The sequence below is a fragment of the Siphateles boraxobius genome, unplaced genomic scaffold, assembly GCF_051911475.1.
Source record: "Siphateles boraxobius isolate OS27281-9 unplaced genomic scaffold, OSU_SipBor_1 19, whole genome shotgun sequence".
Taxonomy (NCBI): Eukaryota; Metazoa; Chordata; class Actinopteri; order Cypriniformes; family Leuciscidae; genus Siphateles; species Siphateles boraxobius.
Genome location: NW_027508799.1, coordinates 15,558,872 through 15,584,883, shown reverse-complemented (window position 1 = coordinate 15,584,883; position 26,012 = coordinate 15,558,872). Strand labels below are relative to the sequence as shown.

At 37.2% G+C, this 26,012-nt stretch overlaps 1 protein-coding gene across 21 annotated transcripts in view; it reads left to right on the top strand.

Moving 5' to 3' along the window:
- The first annotated feature begins 612 nt into the window (after positions 1-612).
- Positions 613-26,012, top strand: part of celsr1a (cadherin EGF LAG seven-pass G-type receptor 1a) — a 100,124-nt gene continuing 74,724 nt past the window's right edge. For 20 of the 21 annotated variants that reach the window (XM_077233928.1, XM_077233929.1, XM_077233927.1 and 17 more), the window contains exon 1: positions 856-4,519. In XM_077233928.1, the coding sequence (XP_077090043.1) occupies positions 991-4,519 (3,529 nt within the window). In that variant the 5' untranslated portion in view covers positions 856-990. Of the gene's footprint in view, positions 4,520-26,012 lie in introns of all 21 variants that reach the window. The other variant, XM_077233930.1, reaches the window with a different exon arrangement.

The window sequence follows — 26,012 nt, the reverse complement described above, 5'->3', positions numbered from 1 at the left end:
TCTGTATTGCAGTAGGTGTGGTCAAGTCAAGTTTTGAATGACAAAAATAAGTCGATTGTTTTTTATAACTGGGTCCTATGAATATATTTTTTATGTCAACAACATCATTGCCGTGATTTTTTTTTTGCGCCTTAAAAAACTTATTTTAATGTTTAAAAACGAAATTCTAAAACTTTTTCTAAGGGCTCATGTGTAAGGGTTTGTGAGGCTTGTTACATTGCACTGTTTAATAAGCCTATAATACTTGTGGCAAACTGGCGAAAACAATGGCTACCATGGTTTTTGTATATTTCGTTATACTCTACTCAGCGAATAACAGAGAATCCAGCATTGATAACTCTTTATTAGCCTACTTAACAGCCGCTGATCAACTGAGTGATTTAAACATATAGTGTGAATTCATGTCACTTTGGTAGAAAAAAAGCAGAAACTTTATCTCAGTAGTCTACAAGCGAGCGACTCAACGCAACCAACTAAAATACAAACTATTATAAATGACATTGTAAACGGCGTCTATTTTTAATGAAAGCATTCGCGTCCACGACATGCAGACAGTCGCATGAAACTGTTTATCGCGAAACTTTTTATTAGGCTATAGCCTAATAGAGTTCTAGTGACGCGCCGCGTCGCTCGCTTGAGAAAAGTCGCAAAAGAACCAAGGAATATGCAGCGGCGAATAACAATAGTTCAATTTCCATGATAGTTATTCTTTAGTCCTGAGAGGAGGTGCAGTGCAGGTTTATGTTAATGACTGTGTGTGTGTGTGTGTGTGTGTGTGTGTGCAGGGGGGAGAGACGCGCACGCACGGAGCCATTTTGTTCTCATTTAAAACTTAACGTGGATAATGTCACTTGGCTCCATGGATACCAGCCTGACAAACTGTGTTTTCTGTTGTTAAAAAGCTACAATGAAGGATAAAAGAAGGTCGACGTGCCGGCAGAAGGAGAGCTGACGTGTTTTTTTTCTGCATGTTTTGTGGAGTTTTACATCATGGATTTAGTAATGCGTTGGTTATTATGGGTTCACCTTCTCCTCTGCGCTCCTCTCATGGGATGTTTTGACTTACACCTCTCGGAGACCTTACATTCTGGAGCTGTTCTTGCCAATTTGTCACTTGGACCAGGTTGGACTTATAAAATAGACAGGACTTTAACTTCCAAGTACATTGGGAACTTTATTAAAGTTGATTGGAGAGATGGTGTAGTGCGTTTAAATGGAGAGGTGGACTGCGCGCGCGCCCATCAGAGCGCGCTGCCTCTTTATTTTAAAATTACATCATTAACAACTGAAGGACTTGTTAACGCACATTTTAATGTATTTGTACACGGACGCAATTGCGTGTTCAAATATAAAAGGAAGAGAGTGAGTAAGCCTGATATTAACGTGGACTGCATTTATAACTTGGGACTAACTTCCTGCTTTTCTCCAGGTGATTTACTCCTTAGTTTTAAGGATTATTTACCTGTCTTCACTAGATACTCTGGCGTTTTTGCTTCTTCTTGCACCTCAGACCACTTGAATGTGTTTTTGCGTAACGGGACTTTACTAGTGAAGGACGCGTACTGTTTGGAGACGGACTTGAGACGCTTTAAAAACACTATTCGCTGTTCGTTTCGCGATTCAAACGGTGAGCCCTTCTCTTTGTGCCTTAGATTACGATTCGCCTCAATCCAAACTTCATTGTTAAATTCTATGCAAGACGTATCAAATCAATGGAAACCGAGAATAAAGCGAGCAGTGAATTCAGCGCCTCAGTTTCAGTTACCGAACTACCAGGTTTCAGTGCCTGAGAACGAGCCTGCGGGAACCCGCGTCATTGCCCTCAAAGCGACTGACAGCGACCCTGGAGACGCGGGAAAGATCGAGTATGCCATGGAAGCATTATTCGACAGCCGTTCTAAGGACTTCTTTCGGATAGACCCTCAAACCGGCAGCATCGAGACTATCCAGCCCTTAGATAGAGAAGTTAAAGACACACACGTTTTTAAAGTCACAGCTACTGATAATGGCACGCCGCGACGCTCAGCCACGTCATACCTGACCGTTACAGTAAGTGACACCAACGACCACGGACCCGTTTTTGAGCAGAATGAATATAGGGTTAGGATAAGAGAAAATATGGAAGTTGGTTTTGAGGTGATTACGGTAAGGGCGACAGATGGAGATGCACCATCCAATGCAAACATGATATATAAGATTGTGAATGGCGAAGGTGTTAATTCCGGGTTTGAAATTGATTCCCGAAATGGACTGGTTAAGATTCGGCTGCGTCCAGACAGAGAAACCATGGCCCAGTATCAATTGATAGTGGAGGCCAATGACCAAGGAAAGGACCCTGGACCCCGCAGTGCTACTGCAACAGTGTACATTACAGTTGAAGATGAAAATGACAATTACCCTCAGTTTAGTGAGAAGAGATATGTAGTTCAGGTGCCGGAAAATGTGGCGATTAACACTAAAGTGGCCCAGGTTGAAGCCTCTGACCGAGACGAGGGCAATAACGGTAAAGTTCATTACAGTATAATCAGCGGCAACGTAAAAGGTCAGTTCTTCATTCACACACCAACCGGAGCCATTGATGTCATCAACCCCCTGGACTACGAAATGATCAGAGAGTATAATTTACGCATAAAGGCACAGGATGGAGGCAGGCCTCCTCTTATTAACGGCACCGGCATTGTTATCATCCAAGTTGTGGATGTGAACGACAATGCTCCCATGTTTGTAAGCACTCCTTTCCAAGCCACCGTTTTAGAGAACGTGCCCATTGGATATTCTGTGTTTCACATTCAGGCCATTGATTCTGACTCCGGCGAAAACGCCCGTTTGGATTACCGCCTCACAGACACCACTCCAGGTTTCCCCTTCACCATCAATAACAGCACTGGATGGGTAACAGTCAGTACTGAGCTGGACAGGGAAACCACTGAGTATTACACCTTTGGAGTGGAAGCCAGAGACAATGGAGTTCCGGTGATGTCGTCCTCAGCAAGCGTTAGCATTACCGTCCTAGATGTGAACGACAACATCCCTACGTTCACTGAGAAGGAGTACTCGCTGAAAATCAACGAAGATGCAGTTTTAGGGTCCAGTGTGTTAACTGTCACAGCTCTGGACCGTGATGTAAACAGTGTGGTCACCTATCAGATCTCCAGTGGTAACACGCGGAACCGGTTTGCCATCACTAGTCAAAGCGGAGGTGGACTCATCACGCTAGCGTTACCGTTAGATTACAAAAAGGAACGGCAGTATGTTCTGACTGTCACTGCCTCTGACGGTACACGCTTTGACAATGTACAGGTGTTCATCAACGTAACTGATGCTAACACTCACAGACCCGTGTTCCAGAGCGCCAGCTACCATCAGACCTTCAGCGAGGACCAACCCATTGGATCAACTGTTGTGGTAATAAGTGCAACGGATGAGGACACAGGTGAGAATGCACGTATTACCTACATCATGGAGGACAACGTACCACAGTTTAAGATTGATCCGGACACAGGTGCCATCACCACACAGATGGAGATCGACTATGAAGATCTAGCCTCCTACACACTCGCCATCATTGCCCGTGACAATGGAATCCCACAGAAGTCTGATACCACGTATGTGGAAATTATTGTTCTGGACGCCAATGATAACACTCCACAGTTTGGGAGGGACAAATACCAGGGTTCTGTGTTAGAAGATGCTCCTCTGATGACCAGCGTGCTCCAGATATCTGCTTCCGACAAGGACTCGGGGTCAAACGGACGTGTAGGCTACACCTTTCAAGGAGGCGACGATGGGGAAGGAGACTTCATGATTGAGCCGTACTCTGGAATTATCAGAATCAACCGGAAGCTGGACAGAGAGAACATTCCAGTCTATAACCTGAAGGCCTTTGCTGTAGATAGAGGTGTTCCTCCTCTCAAAGCAGCAGTGGAGATCCAGATTTCTGTGTTGGACACCAATGACAACGCTCCTGTTTTTGAGAAGAATGAACTGTTCATCGACGTCAAAGAAAACAGCCCTGTTGATTCAGTGGTTGCCCGGATCTCCGCCATGGACCCCGACGAAGGCACCAATGCTCAGATATTGTACCAAATTCTGGCAGGAAATAACCCTGAGGTCTTTGACTTGGATATGTTGACTGGAGACTTAAAAGTGCTTGTGGATTTGGACTATGAGACCAAACGGGAGTATGTCATACAAGTGCAGGCCACGTCTGCACCTCTGGTCAGCAGTGCAATCGTCCACATCCGTGTGGTTGATGTCAATGACAACGATCCGGTCCTGCAGAATTTTGAGATTATCTTCAATAACTACGTCACCAACAAATCCAATAGCTTTCCTTCTGGGATTATAGGAAAGGTACCAGCTCACGACCCAGATGTATCAGATAATCTCAAGTATAGCTTCATTGAAGGGAATGAGCTGAGTTTGCTGATTCTAAACTCGGATACTGGAGAGCTAAAACTCAGCAAAGATCTGGATAACAACAGACCTCTGGAGGCCACCATGAAAGTTTCTGTCACAGGTCAGTTAACTTCCCTTTGTATCTTTTGCATTAACTGTTTTTTCTTGTAATGACTCTTTACATTTGAGATTTTCCAGTGTAAAAAGGTAAGAAAAAACGAATTTGATACAGCCAAAATAATATGTATTATGCCACTTAAATATATTGGGTTGATGTTAATGATGGAGCTGCTGCTCCGATTAGCTGCATGTTTTCAGTGTGTGTTTGCTGCAGGCTGAATTAGAATCATGTTCTTCTGCTTATGAGGTGTTTGTTAGAAATGTTGAAGAAGGCAAAACCGTTTGTGTGAGAATGAGTTCTCTGTTCACTCGGTTCACTGTTATATCGAGATCCCGGTTAGTGTTCTGTTATGAAATGTTTGAGATGAGCAACACATTATTATTGTTGAATTAGGTGGCTCTAAGTATGTGATGGCTGTGCCCTTTTGGAGAAATAGAACTAAATATCATGAAGTACTACACACTGACAGATCACTTACATTTTTCATTGTCTGGGATCATTTATTACAGTTTTGGTCAATGCCAGTAATATAAAAAGACCAAATATAAGCTGTTTAATTGACCTGGCCAATATATATTTGTAAATGACTGGTGCTGAATGGATTTAAAATGATTATAATTTAACTGTTTTAACCCTCTGGTGCTCTTTGGTCATTCTTTTTTTTTTTTTTTTGAATTTTTTACTTCATTGGCATGGTACAAAATCTGGTAAAGGTTTTGGCACTTGCTATGTGAACACACACACACACAATCCTATAAAACTTAGTCACACTTGTGCTCCTTGACCGCATTGGAAATTAATGCTGACAGCTAATTTTTTGAGATATCAAGCTCAACTTTGAAACACAACTTGTTTAGATTTCTGGCTTTGATTTTCTTGCAATGTTAGAGTAAAACTTGATTTTGAAAATATATATTTTATATAAAAATTGAAAATAGTATTGTTGTGCATTATTCATAACAATACATGTAAAATTCTGTTACTTTTTTAAGTTCTCTTTTTTAAACTTTTTTCACTCCAAGCGTCGTCTTTGAAAACAGATCAAACTTAAGTCTTTGCACTAAAGCATTCAAGAGTTACGAAAGTTTAAGTTGAAAATTTAAAAAAATGTGCTCAAAATGTGAATAAATGGATTATAAATCCCCTAAAAATACAAAATATTAAATAAACAAAACATTGTCAAACCAAAATATAGTACATTCATTTCATTGACAAAAATAAATAAATAAATTCTGTCTTTTTTGCCCGACACGCTAAGAGCATGGCTTGTTAGTGTGTTATTACAGTGCTTTATTATGATCATATCTGTGGCGGTGTTAGATTATACCATGCTCATATACAGCCAGCCTCTTCAAATGGCATCAGCTTCTCAAATCTCACACTCTTCCTTCTCTGTTTCTGTCCTCCTTTTCTATCTCTCTCTTCCTCCCACACACCGGCCCTCCTGTTAATTTGCAACTTGCAATTCAAATACATCTCACAGAAAACGGCTCTCTTGTAGACCTGTGTTCTGTGGCTTTACGACCGTGTCTTTGTTGGTCTGATTGCCGGCCCTCATCTGAATCTGCATGCTCATGGTCATTGTTGGGGTCGTAATGAGCCGCATTCATGCCATGCTCTCTCATTCATGACAAAGACACATCGGTTTCCATCGCCATTGCAGTTCCCGCCCTCTTTTACCCCCTCAAATTCCACACAGATCTCTTTCTCTCTTGTCTAATAAACTAATGCAGTTTATTCCTTGGACATAGCCACATGTCAGATGTTAGGTAACCATTAACACTGGTTGTGTGACCTCTTCACCTCCAGCCCAGGGGAAAGGAAACGGCCCTAAAGGGAAAACATGTGACAGAGCTCTTAGCTAGATTTTAACGGCTACTCTGGTCTATGAGTGAATTTAATCAGGTGTCTCAATTTCAAATTCAACCATCCTCAGAAAGGTAACAAATGTTTTTCGATCATGCGATATTTGAGTCTTAGAAGAAGCCAGCTTAGACAGAAATAATTTAGTTAAATTATGGATTTTCCTTCTGGTATTTGCTGTGTTAAGATATATCAGTTTAAATGTGTTTCTGTTTGCTATTGGTCAAACTTAAAGGGATGGTTCACCCAAAAAGAAAATTCTGTCATCATTTACTCACCCTCATGTTGTTCCAAACCCATAAAACGAAACTTTGGTTACTCCTCGAAACACAAATGAAGATGTTTTTTTATGAAAGTTCAGGTAATCAAAATTTAGAAGATCCAAAAAGGTCATAAATTGTTTGTAAAATAAACCCATACGAATTGAGTGGTTTAATAAAAGTCTTGTGAAGAGATATCATGATTGCTTTAGCTTATATGATGAACAGATTTACTTTAGAAGGGACACTTTGGAACATGTATTGTGGGTTTGAAACAAGAATTTTTCTTTTATTATTATTTTTTTTGGCATGAACTAAAGATGAACTAAAGTTAAGTGTTAAAGGCCTTTAAGGTTAGGGTTTTAATTACACCACTCTTCCATATTTTAAACATAGGCTACCATGCTCCACTCTTTGTACTGGAAAATTGTATAATTTTCTACCCGGTCTGACTCTCAAAAAATGATTTTTGTTGGTTTAACCTAAAGTAATATTAAAACAAAACCTATTACTTCTACAGTTACCGCACGACTCACATTTTTTTAGTTTACCTCACAAATGGAAGACTATTCAGACACTGTTATCTTTCACTCCTGAACAGGTGTTTTCCTTATCGACATTTTAATTATTTATCCAAGTACTTGGGAACACACACAAGTCCCAGATATGCCCCTGATAAAAGCAAGTTAACATTCTAGTCAAAACAAGAGCCATACTAGCCTAAAACAACACCAGTTTGCACAGTAAACATGACGGAGTGAGGGCTGCGTGTTTGTAAAGTAACCTAATCTCTCTTATCTGTGTCTGTTAACATTCAACAAGGCTTTTCCCGATTTTAGGGGTGTCCTCTGCTAAATGATGCCTTTTTTTTTTTTTTATCCCTGCACCTTTGTGCTTTGTTTCACTGGATCAATACGGGTGATAAGCCATCTGTCGCAGCCTCAAGATAGATGGAGCCAGCCATCATTTGTACTGGGGAAACTGAATTTCCCCATTTTTGATGTCTTTATCTTTCGATTAAGATCCATATCACATCCAAAGAGAGGAGGGGAGGTGATTTATCACTTTTAGCCAGTTTCTTTCAATTTTCCCCCTGAAGTCAGCGAGCCGATCCTGCCGATACACGCAGACTCCTTCAATGCGGTGAGCTTCTGCCCTTGGGCCACTGCGTTTGCGTCTCATGTAGTTGACGGTATAGCCCACTCAGCGCTGCAGGACTTATTCTACATTGCATTGCCAAACTCTGTGAACTTGTATTTCAGTTTGGACTTGAAGTCTTAGCTTCATATCCTACAAAACGATTTCTTGTAATTGGGATGGTTGAGGTCTGTAGATTAAATGTTTAGGCCCACATGGATCTTGCACACTTTTTACATTTTCTGCACTGACAAACAATGGTGTAGGATTTTTACTCAGAAATTGTTAGTAGATTTGTTTTTGTTAATTTTAGAACAAATGATAAAGAAATGGCAAGAGACTCATTGAATTAAACATGGAATTGTGAATAGAAAGACTGAAATAGTACTTTCTTGTTAAACGTTCTCCAAATAATCTGGTTTAGGGTATGTTTATGTGAAAAAAGTAAACGTTTTTTCTTTGTGTTTTTCGTGTACAGATGACAACGATGTCAAAACGATCCCCGTTCACACGGATACGCGAAAACGACTAAAAACACTATATTAATCTTGCCTGGCCAGTAGTTGGCGATGTCACTTTGCAATGAAACACTACGCGCCTATAGACGGAACACGTAATACGCATGCGCATGACGTTAGCATGTTCACAAATTTTGAAAAAACTTTGAAAAAACCTGTTTTCAAAAGTTTGTGTCTTCAGGCCCCCTAAACGCCATTGTCATGCAAATGAATGGCCAAAATGCATTCAAATTTTTCAGTTTTTAGTTGAAAATGATGTTGTGTAAACGCTCCCTTATTTACAACTCCGAAACAATATTTTTTAGAGTGTGTGGAAGAAAATCAGTGAAATTCTGCAAAACCGATAAACACAGTAAAATAGATTGAGTTAAGCTGCAAGACTTTTAAAACTATAATAAACTTAAGCTAAATAATAAATAAATTGATTTTTGGCTTATTTATTTATTTATTGCTGTTCCAGCGTCTTTTAAATGTGTATACATTTATATAGCCTAGCCTATTTTAAATGTAAATTAACAAACATTATTAAGAATGATACTAGTAGCTACTGTGTATGATTTTATCTCGGCTATGAGGTCGGGGCTAATTGTAACAGGTTATGAATATAATGTGATCTTTTTAAATGCGTAATGAACATAATTTAATCAAAATATGTAGTCGAAGACATCTTATTTTATTAATTGATCAGTATATTTTAGTAAAACAGATTTAAATGATTTCATATAATTCATTATATTTAGATTCCACATAGACTTTTGTCTTAATAATAAAAATATTCCAGACAACTAAAAGAATCAGTACCATATAAAGGTGAAACTATTCAATGCAATATTGATAAGTACTATAAAATCAATTATATCATTATTAGCTACTTTGATGTGTGCTCTTATTTGAGATATAGTTGAAAATATCATAATGTTATACCTCTTCCCCCTGATCGAGGCAACTGTAGCATTCCGACTTTGTGAATTGATCAAATTCAATGTGATGATCAAGTCTTTCCCAACAAGGCACGTGAAGCAGTGCGTGTGTTGAACTCTGTGAATGATGGAACTCGGCGGGGCTTTTCAATGGAATTCGGCAGCTGTCGGTTCCCTTCAGGCCTACCTGTGAGTACATGGGGTAATGAGCTGAGTAATCTGTTTCGCAATGACTGTTATGAATGATATGCCGCGATATGTAGGCTAAATGTACAACTACTTCATAGAGCTGATTGGCTAATTAAAGTGGTCCTGAAAAAAGTCAACCATTTTACTAAAGTTAACGTGAATTGGCTTGAGTTGTAGAAGCTGTTCCCGTGTGTTCGTTGTGTGAGCAGACGGGGTCAGAGTAGGGCTGGCCAGCTGTGTCCTCAGATCTGCTTTCTGACATGCACACAACAGCTGTAAGAGAGACAGACAGAGACTTTAATCACTGTAAAAGTGCACTGCCTGTCCCCTGTCATCTACATGTCATTACCAGAGGAGATCTCCACTCCAGGTGTGACTGTCCTTCTGCCTCATCTACACACGAGGTCACAGACATGTTGTGGGCGTCACTCTGTCAAACATGCTTTGTTTAAAGGAACGAATCCCATTTATCATTCATTAACGAAGCTGAAATAGTAGTAGAAAGTGTTATGAAATAACGTTTAGATATTTAGGTATTATTTTTATAGTGTTGTGTGAAGAAGGTGTTAAGCGATGCTTCCACATGCAAAACTCACTGCCGTAATACTAAGCTAAGCTGTTTGTTTTGCTTTTCGGTTTCTACTGTGTTGCTATTATTAGCTTTTTCTCTCGTTCATTTATCTTCATTTAGATTAGTTTTTGTTAGTTTTCATCTTATTTTTGGTTTTCTTTTTGTTTAAAGTTTTCTTTGTTTTTCAGTTTTTCTATTTTGTTCTAACTGGTATCATTTAAAAATGTTTAAACTGTTACATTTATCATGTTTATTATCAGGTTTCAAGTTTTATAATGTACCAAAAAGTAATTAATTTAATTTGCTGACATTTTGGTTGCATTTTGATTCGTCTTGAAGTCATGGAAATGTTGGAAATTTTAGTTTAGTTTAGATTTTCCCAGTTATGTTAGTTTATATATATATATATATATATATATATATATATATATATATATATATATATATATATATATACAATAAAAAATAATGTTTTAATTTAGTATGTATGATATTAATAACACCCAGCATCTTTGATGTTCCATCACGATCTCGCGGGAAGACTATTTTACACTTTGGCGAATTGATATGAATATGTATGATTTGAGTCGTGCAAAAACATACACATTTTAGAAAATATCTAAACATGAAGGTCCATTCCTAAACCTACCCTCAGTGGGGTTCAAGCAAGATAGTATGAAAATGTACAAATGAGATTGTACAAATATGCCACCAATAGTTAAAACTGCCATGATAGTGTGTTTTGTATATTATTTATTTTCTCTAGATATGAACACTCTGTTTCATTGCAGAAGTTGGGTAGACATAACAAAACGGCTCAAGGTCTGTGTAGTTTAAACAAACTGAGTTGTATTAAAACTTTCCACTTTGCGTGCAATGCCACATCCGTCCCCATAGTAGGGCTGTCACTTTTTATACGATATTCGAATATGCATTCGAACATGACGTGAAATATCCGTATTCGAACTATAAATAAACTATCCGGTTTTTAAAGTGCCATGTTTAGCGCATTTTTTACAGTCTATGATTAGACCGTTTTTTTGTTTTTTATTATTGTTTGCCATCTCATCCAGAAGCGGGCGCTCTAAACGTATTGTAGCGTAAGCCCATGACCAAATCAAGCGAATAATCAAAAAAAAAATGAAAATCAAAATCAATTCAAATGCATTACTTGATATTCGATAACCGTTCGAATTTGATTTTTCTCAAAAGTGACAGCCCTACCCCATAGTGTCTGTTGAAACTGTTTTTAGACTACTGAGGCACACTATTTCAGCACTGTTCTTATACCCATCTTTTTGTCCTCTTGAACATTGCCCTTTATTAACAGACAGGCAAATGGCCTCTATGTATCTGATACTAGCAATTTTGGTTAACCTCAGGTTTCTTTACAATTTTTTCATGTTTATAAAGGCCTTCAAACTTATTTTCAAGAGAGATGAAGATCAGAAATCCTTCTCCTCCTCACATTCCTGCTCTCTGATAGCGGAATACAGCCGAGACCGGGAAACCTGAACATTAATTAAACTAAAATAACAGTGCGAGCTGTCTGCATCTCTGCTAAATGAGCAGGAAAGGAATTTGATTCATGTTTAATCTTGCAAACTCATTTGAAGGTGGAGAGAGAAGACAGAGACAGCGATGAGGTCTCGAACCGGTGCCAAGAGGGGCAAACAATAACCGCTCCAGGTTTGGGTCATTCCAGGGTAGTTTACATGAAAACATGGCTCAGCATTGTTTTGCCTTTGTACGCTAATTATATGGTTTTGTTTAAGCTGTAGTGTTTTCAGGCTTCATCTGCCCTTGACTACTTGGAATTTTTGTGATAATGAATATCGGCCTTTCACTTGCAATTGCCGTTTTAACTTTTGCAAGTTGTAAAGGAATTTTCTGGTTTACATACTTCTGCTCTGCAACAGAAAACAATTGCAACTCCCTCTGATTGTCAAACGAAACAAAAGTCTGTTTACAGTAGCTTAACAATGGAAGTTTACAAAGTCATTCCAATGAGCTTAAATCGGAAATATGTTGCCCATATTTTTGTTGAAGAGCTTAAATCGTTTCTTTCTATAAAGTTGTCTAAATCATCCTTGTAAAAGTGTAACCACTGTTCTGAGTTGAAACTTTTCTGGATATGTACTTTCTTTTGGGTGGAGTTTGCTCAATGTAAACAGTAATTTGTGGGTGGTTATGTCCCTTTTGGTATCCTCACACATACTCTGCATGCAAATCATACCTGGCTTTTACCGGTTTCACATGAACATGACAGTATTGACGTGAAAGATTAAATATAAACTTACGACAGGCAAGGTTAATAAGTTTCACATTACTTTTTACAATATATATCGTTTGGAAGCAGCTTTACAGAAAATGCATGTTTCGACATTGCAATTAAAGTCCCCCTGTGGTGAAAATCAAGGTTTTAATGTTGTTTATATGTCTATGTGGTGTTTTTAATATGCTTTAAGACAAATCGTGTGCAAATTTGAGTGTTTATCTCAAAAATCTGACTTTTTTTCTCAGAATTGCATGTTTATATCTCACAATTTTGAATTTATTTCACTCATTTTTGACTTTTTATCTCGCAATTCTGAGATATAAAGTCGCAATTATCTTTTAAAATGTTTTATTCTGTGGCGGAAACAAGATTTCCATTGTAAGTACTTACAATTTTCAACAAATTGATGAGAAATTACTGTCTGTTTGTCGTATAACTGTTTGTCGTTTAACTTGTCTTGAACCCCAAACGTTCCTTTAATGGAGTGGATTTTCCTGTAAAACTCATGGAGCTACGCCTCACAGTGGTGCAGTGGAGGCAAATTGGAACATAAATCACAGGCCTTTCTTTTTTCTTTTTTCAAGAAACGCCTTTTAGGTGCTTGTCTGAAAATGGCATCTCCCTTAGGCAATACTACTGAGATCTTAACCATTAACTCCACCTGTGGTCTCCAGAAATGTCACAGATGTTTGATGATGTTCTACAGCCCCCTTCGCATCGAATGCCTTCTGTGAAGATGAATTCTGCCCATTCCGAAAATGTTTAATCTTCACACAGTCTTAAAAGCAACTTCCTCAATCTCAACAGAAATCCGAAGCGCTCTTGAAGTGACAAGGAAACCCTACAATGCATAGAATCGCTGAATGGCAGCATTCAACGAAGAATGATATATAAACTTTCCACCTCTTTGTAGATTTTCTAAGCCTCTTTAAGAACGCTGTGAACTCTCGCCCAGGATTAAATGGCTGTTTGTTCAGACAGATTGCTGGTTGGGAAGTCCGGACAGGTTGGGTAGTCATCAAGGTGCATTTTTTAACCGACTAGGCCTGACCTGTGTGCTCAGGTGAAGTGGAGGTCCCATTCTCAGGGGTTAGACTTAGACCGACGGATCAGACGCTATCCAGATCCGTGATTTCCCGGGCTGGGAAGTCGGAAGGGGAACCTGTTCGCGTGTAACACGACACACTTTCCGCTCTGTCCTGACCCTATTCTGCCGCACATAAAAGATGTCTTTGTCCATAACACTAAGGAGCTAGAAAAGCATCTATTTCAGCCAACGGCCAAAAAGTGTGACATTACATGTGTCCAACGGTGACCGACTCTACGTTTTTAGAAATATACTCCAAAGGCCATCCATGGAGAGCATTTAGGGATTATAAGGGAAATTAAAGTTCATTTTGCTTTCAAAGACTTTCCTGTTTTCACTCAGCATGCATGAACTAGCACACGCTTTTCTATAATAGCTAGCCTGTAATTCAATAGCATTGTTAATACCAGTGTATGACAATGCCACTATATAATGGAAGCATGTATTTGATAGCAAACTTTGCTGGTTGAGCGACATGCTCTTGCTGTTGGGATTTTTTGGACATTTTATGGGGAAAGGCTTGGGAAATGTGACACTTGGGCGGCCATCCAATACATTTTAAGCTGTGCATTTTGGGTAATATAATATTACATCACTCTGATCAAGAAATCGCCCGCATTCATGAAACACAAGCAAAAATCATTGATTTCAATGCAATATTTTATGTAAGAAAGGTTTTACGAACAATTTAAGTGCACAAATTCATTCTGCTCGTGTTTCATGAATGAGAACCAATCAGGGTCCAAAATAAAAACCATTCAGGGTATATTTAAAAAAAAATAATAAATGTTTTAATAATTTTAAAAATAATATTTTAGATTGAAATTTGGATGTTGATCAAATGTTATTGGATATTGAATTTATGCAAGACATGCATGCAAGAAATTATATTTTTTATTAGTGCTGGGCAACGATTAATCACGATTAATCGCATCCAATTTTTACATAATATATGTGTGTGTACTGTGTATAATTATTTTGTATATATAAATACACACACATGCATGTATATATTTAAGAAAAATGTGTTATTTATAAATAAATTATATATAATATAAATTATGTATAAATATATATATGCAAATATTTCTTAAATATATACATTCATATGTGTGGATTTATATATACAAAATAATTATACACAGTTCACACACATAGGCCTATATCATGTAAACACAAACCTTTATTTTGGATGCTATTAAACGTTGCCCAGCACTAATTTTTTTTTATATATATATATATATATATATATATATATATATATATATATATATATATATATAAAAATAAATTAGTGCTGGGCAACGTTTAATAGCATCCAAAATAAAGGTTTGTGCCAATACATATATACATATATACATATATACATAAATAAAGCCAATACATATATACATATATACATATATATACATATATCAGTATCCAAAATCCAATGAGGTTATTACAAATTGGAAAATATCATATGAATTTCTATTTCATAAGTAAAATTCTTTTAATTCTTGAAATTAAAAGTTTTTTTTTTACTTGCTTATTACACTGTTAAAATATAACTGGTTTGGTAAAATCCGACCAACTACTTTTGGCTTGCAGGCTAAAAATGTAATTTAATAAAAAAATGTAATTTAATCACATTTTGGACACTGGAACCAATAAGTTGTACTGAGTTGGTTATTTTTCTGGAAAAAGAACCAAGTTGTACAAAACATTGAACAGACAGTACGCCTATCTTTCACAGCCTTGTTTTCGTCCATGTCAAATTAAATGTCGTCTACCCTTGCACAAGTCTTTAAGGCAATATCTGAGCAAGTCGACATGGAAATACTTCATTATGTCATTTTAGCCACTAACAAGTAAAAGTTGTAGTTTAACCAAAATCATGAGAGGCCTGCAGGGTGATTTGCATTTATTCTTTGCTTTTTGAGATGCACTTTGTACTTTTTGAACCTTCAGGCTAAGCTTAGAAATCCTAGATGTATTGAATTTGTCTTGTCGTTGCGAGGTGTCAAGCCACCATTTTAGAAATGCCGTCACCTCTTACGGGGGTGGGGGGGGGGGGGGGGGGGTGGTTCACCTCCCCCTGATTATACAGCCAATATAACCATTTCGTTCACGACCTTTCGCACCTCACAACGACGCTTGAAAACAAAAGCTCTTCTCTGTTTGAATGTTCACTCTTAAACATGAAGTCGCCCTCTCAAATTACATTTACATTAAAGCAGGTTCTGTTTCATGATGGAGGCAGATATTCTCACACAATGCTATTCTCTGTTCCGTTCGTAATCCGTGTTATTTGGAAACATGATCTGAGCCCCACTGTAACCTTGGCCAGGCCTGGTATTTTATTTATCTCTCTTCCCTAATGATAAGCTGGTTTAGGAAAGCTTGAAGTGCAGGGGTCACTGCTGGAGACGTGAAAGATGCTATTTTTTCATTATAATTTCATCATTTTTCATCATTTTCATTATATTGAAAGGTATTCATTAAAAATATAGTTTTGGAAAAGATGTGTAAATTGATTTTAAAATTTTTTTACTTATAAAGTCAATCTATTTATAAATTTAACTATACCAATTTTAGTTATTCATAAAAATAAAATAAAAAAAAAACAGGTGGGCTTGTATGTTAGGCTCTATTTATCTATTTCTTGTAGATGGATGTGTTATAACAGGAAGTCCTGCATACTAAAGATCTTTGATCCTTACTTGTCTCCTAGTGTTTTAGTGTTTATAAATGTGATTTATGCTCGTGATCTGCTCTAGGGTAAAACTTTGGGGTAAAACAGATCCTGGGTAATAACCTCTGTTTTGCTCAATGACATTTACTTAAAAAGGTCAAGGAGGTCACATCTGGCCTGACCAGTTCAGTTTAATGACTATAGTGTCAATGTAGAGTCTTATCAATACTGACACTCAAGTGCTTAAGAGAGGTCATCTGGGTTTTCAGAACACACACACACACACACACACACACACACACACACACACACACACACACACACACACACACACACACACACACACACACACACACACACACACACACACACACACACACACACACACATTACATGAGCCACACACACACACATACACATTACCTGAGCCACACACACACACACGACATTTACACGCGCACACAAACACACACGCACGCACATTACCTGAACCACAGAGAGTGTGAGAGAGAGATAGAGAGAGAGAGAGAGAGAGAGAGAGAGAGAGAGAGAGAGAGAGGAGAGAGAGAGAGAGAGAGAGAGAGAGAGAGAGAGAGAGAGAGAGAGAGAGACTAAAAAACTGCAGAATTGAAATGAAATGAAAAAAGTTTTGCTTTGACCCTAAAAATAATATCTTTTTGGGTTATTCTCACAACAAACAAAAAAACAACAATTTATGTTCATGGCCTTTTAAACATTAAATTAATCTCAAGTTAGTTCAGTGGTCAGAATATAAAATAGAATTATGCATAAAAATTATGCATAAAAACTTTAAAAAACAAATAGAATGACAATAAAAGTGTTTATTTAAAAGTCATTAAATTAAATTAAAAACAAGATAAAATCTCAAAAAACTAATAAAATGAATATAAATATTATAGTTATATTAATCATTAACGTAGTTAACAAGAGTTTATGTTAAGAATACGTTCAGGTCATATTTATACCTACAATTTCAAAATAAAATATATATAAAAAGAAATAATAAGAAATGCTGCAAAAAGAAAACAACCCCTGTTTTTAAAACATGAAGAAGGTCGTATTCATCACAATTAACCAAATGTAACCCTTAATTCTCAATACTGTGATGTTAAAAATACCATTGTCATGCAGAAGTATTTATACATAATGGTGGTATTTGTTGTACCGAAGAAAATTTAGGCAAAATGATTTTCATTACTGTATTGGAGTAATGAGAATGTGGGTTTTTTTCACATTAAAGTAATGACAATTTGGGGCGTGATCGTTTTTTTAAATGTATATATTTATTAATTGTTATTAACTGTTCGGTTGAACTCCTTGATAGTGCCTTGTACTCTTTATTTACAATTCTGTGTTCATGTTACGGAAGTGTCCTGTGTTGTTCTCTTCAATGCAAATAACCTTCTTAAAAGGAGAGGGGGAGGTACAGTGTTTTCCATGTCAAAAGGCTCCTCATGCATGAATGTGGGTCGTCGGAGCTGGTGTTAGGGGTCCGACCCATTATCCACACTATTCCTAGGTGTTGCGGACTCGTCAGGGTGTCTCAGTTCACAAAGCTGTTAATGGACCGACAAGACAATGCATGCAACCTGGAAGGGTTTCTATGGTCTTGGTACATTTAAATTGGCCATGAACTTTGGGGTGTGGGAAGTTTTGTTGACTGTCTAGAGATTCTCCTTTAGTATGTTAAAAGGAATCACCTCCGTGTTAATCATTTGTTGTTGAACGTTAGATTTTATGTGTGCTGTGCAGTTTAGGCTCTAGACTGACAGAGGTCTTTTGTGCCTGTGAAAGTCAACAGGAAATTAAATACACTTTATTTTTGATCAAAACAGTTGGTTGTCGCAATCTTTCATCAAAATGTAATACATTTCTCCAGCGTAAACAACTTTTCTTTCCTGCTGATGTAATCAGGGCTCTGTGGGTGGGGGAACATAATATTAACCAATAATATTGTAGCCTCACACACATGATCCAATCAAATCCCGGTGAGTAAAATGAAGCATCACATTAAGCAAGTGTAATGCATTGCAAATGACATTTCAACTGTTTAAATGAGAAGATTGCATTTATTTTCACGAACAACCAATCAAATTAACCATTTGCTTCTTCTGTATACTGTATACTAGTAGTTTTCTATACAGCGTCAGATGCAATTCGTATTCTAAACATGTTTCCAACATGAGGTCTCAGTTGTTTCATTTATCTGTCATATACTGTATATATGTCTCAGATTTTTCTCCAAAACTTCTATAAAGAAATAAGAAGTCCATTGTTGAGACACAAGAATAGAACAGAGGTGCAAAAGTCATGTGGACAGCAGCTCGAATAATTTGGTTTTGGAAGAATTTTTACGAAAAACGATCATGTTAAGATGCAGATTTGTACTCATCTTGGCACATTTGAACACAGTTTAAGACATTCTTGAGTCTGTTACAGTTTGAGACATTATTGACATCAATTTTGAGACTCTGTTGGAGCCACATGTGAGATTACTGAGCTCTTTTTCTTAAGAGAAACATCTGAGAAGCTGGAGATTTTTTTGTCAATTTAATCGAGATAACAATCGAGAATTGAGATATTAAAGAGTTTGCATTCATGATTTTTTATGTCTTATGAGACAGTCTCCCATATATCTCTGTGGATTGCACATTGTTTTAAACCCTTGTCCCAACATGGAGGAAACTCTGTTTGCACAGAGGGTGTGATGTTTATCTTGGGCTTATTTTCCCACAATGCACCAGTGGACTTCGATTTTACTCCTTTTTTTACATGTTAATAATCACGTTATGTTGTTGCGGTTTTATCAAATATTTTCGGGTTTGATTGCGGATGTGCAGATGGGTAATTGGGGCATAGCCAAGTCATTGGTTATGCACCAATTTTTATATCATTAAGATTTTACATTTATTTGAATGTATATTGTAACTGGTTAACATTATTTTTTTCACTCATTTATTTTAAATGGTCCTGCGATAAATTCAGTTTTATAGAAAATATTTATTTTCTCGCATAAATATTAATATGAGGTCATATAATTTAATTAAAAAAAAATCAATATATACTACAAATACCAAAAAAATCTAATAATAAAATTATAAACGAAACGGTCCCAATTTATATTAAGTCGCTTTAAGTACTATGTACTTACATTGAAAAATATGTACAATGTACTTATTGTTTTCATGTTGTATTGTAAAACAGTTTTGCTGCTATTGAGGTGTGATACTGGTAAGGTTAGGGACAGGTGTGTGTGGTATGGGTCGGTTTAAGGGAAGGGTCAATTGTGTAATTACAAATGTAATTACCACATACATTAATTACAGCTGCGCAGGTATTTTCAAAATATAAGTACAATGTAAAAACATGTATGCACACAATAAGTCCATTGTATCAAATTATTAGTTTCAATGTAAGTACAAAGTACTTAAAGCCACTTAATATAAAGTGGGACCAAAAAAACAGTAAACAAAAAAATAACTGAGATATTTCATTAAGGCACAAGGTTTTATCAATGTGCACACGGACTGCAAGTATAAATGCATTATTATTACCATGATGACAGTACCGCGTATCGCATGCCAATCTCTCTCTCTCTCTGTCTTTGTTGTTTTTCCCTAAACTAAATGTAGCATGTGTCAGCATCCTGTTATCCTCCTTACAAAGCCACACACACACACACACACACACACACACACACACACACACACACACACACACACACACACACACACACACACACACACACACACACACACACACACACACACACCACACTGACTCTGAGGACGGTGTCATGGTGACTGTTGTGCTCTCTTAGTCATTTGGCTCAGTTGCTCTGTGTTGGCTCTGAATCACACTGAAGTGAAATGTTGCCATGCGGTTCTCAAAAAAAAAAAAAACTTTTCATTGTGAGAAAATCTTACTTTGACTCATCAGGATTTATGTGGACCTGTCTTGTTGCAATTTAGCTTGGGAACGTTTTATTAATTTTGATTAGTTGATTTATGTTTAAGGTTTTTTTTTATTTAATTTTTTTTATGAAGAGACCTCAGTAGCCAAATATATATAATTACATATACTGTTTTGTTATATGTTGTGCTTTATTAAATCAACATGTAAAACTCATTAAGTCATATTCGTTATTGTAGTAGACATGAAAGTGTTAATGGGTTTTTGCTTAGGTCACATGGTCATGGTGGGGGGGTCACAGGATTTTGTAGGAATGGGAATATTTGTCACCTGTTCACTGATTTAGATTGTTGAACACAAAACCTTATACCATCAAGAAATATCAATCTTTGCAATAAAGAAAAGCAATCAAAAAAGGACTTTTTGCCAAACCGATATTTTATTTTTGCATCACAAATGCATATAGTCCCTGTCTTAGTCTCTCAGTTGCTTTTTTTTATTTGCAGGGACAGAGTTAAGTGTAAAAATATGTATTCCCGTTTTATCTAATAAACATCATTTACTCGAGTCTTAAGTATTTTTTTTATGTTTAGTGAACTCTGTCCTGCAGTAAAGCTGAAGTTTAATGAATAAATGCGAGTTATACTCATGGTTAAATCCGGTCATTCCTGTTGTATGGGATAAAAATAGGAAGAAATCAGATGATAGTGAGTTGTGAATGAGATATTAGATCCCTAAGGAGGAGAGGTCAGCAGGGCAGGAGTTAACCTGCTCATTCAGTCGAGGTTAACAGCGGCGATCTGTGACAATGCGGTCACTAAAATGCTAAACTCACACGGCCCAAACCTGTAATACACCCATTCTGAACAGTCCTGTGTTTCAAAACCTGAAAACAATGCATTTTTTTGCATGGAATGTCAAAATGTAGATTCTTTTTTAGTATCATTGGTACAATTTGAACAATTAAATGGCTAAAGATGCTGGGCTTACTCTGTTCTGAATACTGAGAATTGTTGTTTTTGTCATTGTTACAGTGTAATTATATATTTATGTACTGAGTAATAATAGGTAGGATTAGGATTTGGTTGAGGGTTAGTTGCATGTAATTATGCATACTTTACTGTTATTACTATGGTAAGTACATGTAACATATGTAACAAGGACACTGTAAAATAAAGTGTTACCAAAATATGTTTAAGAGTTTTGACCCACACAAAAGGCCAATGCATCCCAACTTTCTATTTCTTGTCACAGAGACAATAAAGACATTAGAACCCCTCTCGGTAAAAAATAAATAAATAAAAAATAGCATTGACGGCATGTGAATGTTCGTGTCGGTCTGAACAGATGTATTATCTGCCGTTCATTTTTAATTAAAATGTTTATTACACCTTTTTTGGGCTGCACATTTGTCTTGGTGTGAACAGAACGAAGACGAAATGTGTCAGAGGGCTCAATCTCAGAATCATCTCAGAATGTTAATAGTGCCTTAACATAAAATTAACACCATCTCCTATTGTCAGTTTTTTCTTACAGGTCAACTTTTTTTTAAAAGAGAATCTTACTTAGAAAGTTAGCTAAAGCTGTTTATGACTACCTAGCTAGATAATAAGCTATTATAGCTATAATAAACTAAGCTACAGATATTTGAAGTTAACTCCATCACCCCCTTGAGTATTGAAGTTTTTACCACTACAGTAACTCCAAAACGCACATAAGTGTTCTTTGGCATTGATGTACGTGTAGTGCATTTCCGACTTAGTAGCTTACAGATAGTTACGTTTTGTCTTCAAAGTCACCAACCCATGTACCTCCTCATGATTCTTAGTGCCAAGTGTATCGGTTGCAATGTCATAAGATCTCTCTCTCTTTCTCTCATTCTCTCATTCTCGCTCTTGCCACAGCGGTGTTTGGTTACGGACATTGTTAAGCCTGGTTACTGATAAACAGGGTGCTTAGTTACCAGCCCCCGGATGGTTGGCTCTTTTCAAAAGGGGAAAAAAGCGTTGCCGGGGGAAAGCAGGAACTTGTGTACATTTGAAAAAACAGGCGAATAGGAGGCAATGTGGAGACATTTCCATAGCTGTTACGAGCACACAAGTCAGTATTGGGCCTCTGTTACTCGGTTGCCATCGCCTGTTGGGAAAAACCACCGCCCATAAACCATTTAATGATGTACCATGTCCACTGCTGAATGCTTTATTATAGACGCTGGGGTAATGCTGCCGTGAGAGACATTCAGTTTTGTTGAGGAATACACTTGCAGAATCTTGTGATTTGGGCTTGTTTTGATGTGTATAATTTATTCTTTGTGGTTTATTTGCATGAGTGACTTGATGTACGGTAACATCCTTCTCATTCCATGCATAATATCTGTTGACTGCCTTGGAAACTATGTAAGATATGAACCAAAGACTGCACAAGTGTGGTCATAATAGAAGTTCTCATACCTAATTAATCATAGTTACCACTCTACCACAGGAATTGAGCTGACAAATATTTAATAAATTATGAATAAATTAATTTAAAAAAGTTATCGAGCAATCAGGAAATTAAACAAGGTGTCACACCTATCTGCAACATCTTCTTTCAGAGTCTTTCTGAACGGGACGCATCAAAATGAAAGTTCTGCATGTTGCACAATTGCGGCAAAAATAGAACAAGGAACAATATATCAGTTTACTGTTAAAGGATTAGTTCACTTCAGAATTAAAATGTCCTGATAATTTACTCACCCCCATGTCATCCCAGATGGAACATTCCAGGATTGTTCCTCCATATAGTGAACTTCAATGGGGTACAATTGGTTGAAGGTCCAAATTGCAGACCTTTCATCTTGATTACATAATGCGTGGCGCATCGCAGTGCAAGAGCATTTGTGGTTAAAAAGTATATAAATGTTTTTTTTTAGTTTTTTTTAAATGGCCGATTGTTTCGCTAGATAAGACCCTTATTCCTCGGCTGGGATCGTGTAGAGTCCTTTGAAGGTATATTGAAACTGCAATTTGGACCTTCAAAACGTTGGACCCCATTGAAGTCCATATGGACCTGGAATGTTTTCCTCAAAAAAACTTAATTTATTTCCGACTGAAAAATGAAAGACATAAACATCTTGGATGAAGTTGAGGTGAGTAAATTATCAGGAAATTTAAATTCTGAAGTGAACTTATCCTTTAATGTCACGATACGTCGCAGCCACCATGCAGGTAAAAGTAATACACACGATCCGGACTGGGTTAAAATACTGATTATTCAGTCAGTCATTCACAAGCAAAATTAATTATGGGCCGTTTTTTTAAGAGAATAATAAAAATATAATATATATATTTTAAAAAACTATTTGCGAAACAAATTACTCTTATGATCTGGTTCTTTTAATTAATAGTTCCAAACGACGAGTTACCAGTTTGAATCAACATTAAACACTTCAGTGAATAATTTACAACAGTAGCAGAAAGAGAATTCCTTTCATATGTAAGCAACATAAACATTATTACTGAAATGCAACCAAATAAATTAAAATTGAAACAGCCCTATACATATAATTGCTTAGAAAAGCAACAGGCCATATCCCTTCAGCAAGCCATACAATGTGGGGTATCAGTCACGTCTGTAGTACAAATGATGTGGGATTTGATGTGATGTCTAAATTTAATCCTTAGGCTTAAGCCTAAGAATTTCCTAAATTAATGGTTTTTACAATTAATGAACATCATTAATAGTTCCAAAACAAGTCATATACATTATATCTTATCTGTGCAATATACTTTTTTGAATAATCCAATATATTTATTAGATATCAGTAAAAAAAGTCCTGGTGACGTCTTAAAACTGCCATAAACCCAATTCGCCCTGAGGCTCACTCTCAGGTTTTTGATGTTTTAATTGAGTTTTGGCTTGGCCCCTTTCTCTTTTTTATCTGGTACTTTACTCCCGTGGAGCGCCGTAAACCCAATTCACCATGATAGCATCAGACATCCATCTGAGCCCCTCACACCCCAGTTTTTCCACCCCTCTGAGAAGAGAACAAAGATTTCAACTCAAGGGTTTTGAGTGGGGGGATCTGGGTGGATTAAGGCCCAGAAGAGGCTCTACAAGGTGCACTTTATTTTTCACTAGACCACAGCGAACCGCTCCAGATTCTTTCCTTGCAGACATATTCCGCTCGTTTGAGACTTTATTAGGCCAGTCGGATGCTTCTACAGGAAGACTAGCTTGCTAATTAGGCTCAGTAGTGACATGTTGGAGGTGCTGAAGGGTGATTTGTGATTTCAGTAATACGTTGAGAAGAAATGCAGATGGAAGGTAGGAAGGGAGAGGAGACCAATGAGAGAGAGACAAACCAAAATGCCTTCATAATTGTCCTTTCAAGACCACTTGGGCTGTTTACACTTGGTATTATTTTTCGTTGATCCAAAACACATGTGGAAATACAGGTGTAAATGGGGTCTAAAACTTTTAGAGATTTTGACTGCTTCCGTAAGGTCAAATGCATTTGCACAGCGACAAAAGTTGCCTACTCTCTGCCTACTGACCTAATACGTAATCACTGTGGAATGTGTTCAAACTTCATTGTGTTGTACCCAACCACACAGATTACAGTCGAATTTGCAACTGCAAATTCATTCGCTTCCTTCCCCAATCGCATGTTACCACCTAACATGGTTTCGTTCAATCAATGCTATTCGTCTATACTATTTTGCACACGGCACTGTCGTGAAAGTAATGTAGAGTGTGACAAAATAAGAGAAATCTGAACAGAAGTGGTCACAGAAGGTGCATTCTAATACCAGGTGTAAACAGGGATTTTAAGTATTTGCTACTTTTCTACTTCACTTAAAATATAGACAAACCCAACCGTTGGTTTAAAAGTTTTTAACTCAACGGTTGGGTTTTTCCATATTAGACCCAAACATGGGTTGAAACAACCAAGCATTTTTTAGATTGTTGCTATTGATAGTCGGTTGCAGGTAGTATTAGGAGGATGGGCAAGAATTCGGGTAATCTCAAAAAAATCCATCAGGAACTTACGCCATCATTCACTCATTTATGAGCTCTGTCTGGCTCTCATCCTTATTGGGGGCTCCACTCTTTTGAGGACCAGGAAGATGAGAGCATTCCTTATACTTCTAATACACTCCTCTCTGCTCTGTTCTTCCTTCTGGTGAATTCCTTGAGTAGGGCTATAAATCACTCAAGTGTTTGGCTCAGTTAAGGTTTGAAGACTTTTGCTCTGTCACTTCATAGAAAAGCACAGAAAGACAAAAAGACGGTTTTCTTTTGAGGTGAATTATTGCTTCTGTTCATTGTAAAGTGCTCTTGAAGTTGGGCCGTGTTGCCACATGTTGTCTTCTACCTGTGTGAGGAGTTTCATCAAACGGGAGAGAATAAATCGTTGAAAACGTGGGGTGTGAACTAGAACAACAAGAATTTTGCTTGCAGTTATTGCGATCATCACCGCCAGCTCTTTTCTTTACAGGTTAAAGATTTACAGTGCAAAAACTCCCTCGCTTAATAAAGGAGTGTCTTTGGCAGTAGATTTTAATACTGTAGAATATACTGTTAATGTAAGAAGGTTTCTTTTAAACAATTTCACAAGTCTATACTCTATATGTAAAACTGACAAGTCATTGGATGTTAAAGCAACTCTTCAACTTTTACTTTCAGCCAAAAACAAAAAATGGCATTTAGACTTGCCAGCCAACTTTTTTAGTATCCATAAGATGTCTTCGTACTGGTAATTTTGGCATGCTTAAGTCTTGACATAAGCTGTTTGTCACTTTTTTCATTCAGAGCATTGCAAGACAGGTCTTCATATCACAAGTGCCAATATTTGATCCTCACGTTGTACAGTGTTAGCAGAAAATATCTTCAGATTTGAATTACACTGTTCTTCTCTGACAATGTCGTTTCCATGTTTTGCATATTCTTTACTCATACACTTGTTAGCATCCCGTGATACATGGGTTATCATCAGTTACCTGCCCACAGAGCTCGCAGGAACAAAGGAACGTGTTCATGTCCACTGCAGACAGAGCCAGAGCCCTGTCAGTATCTGAGCTC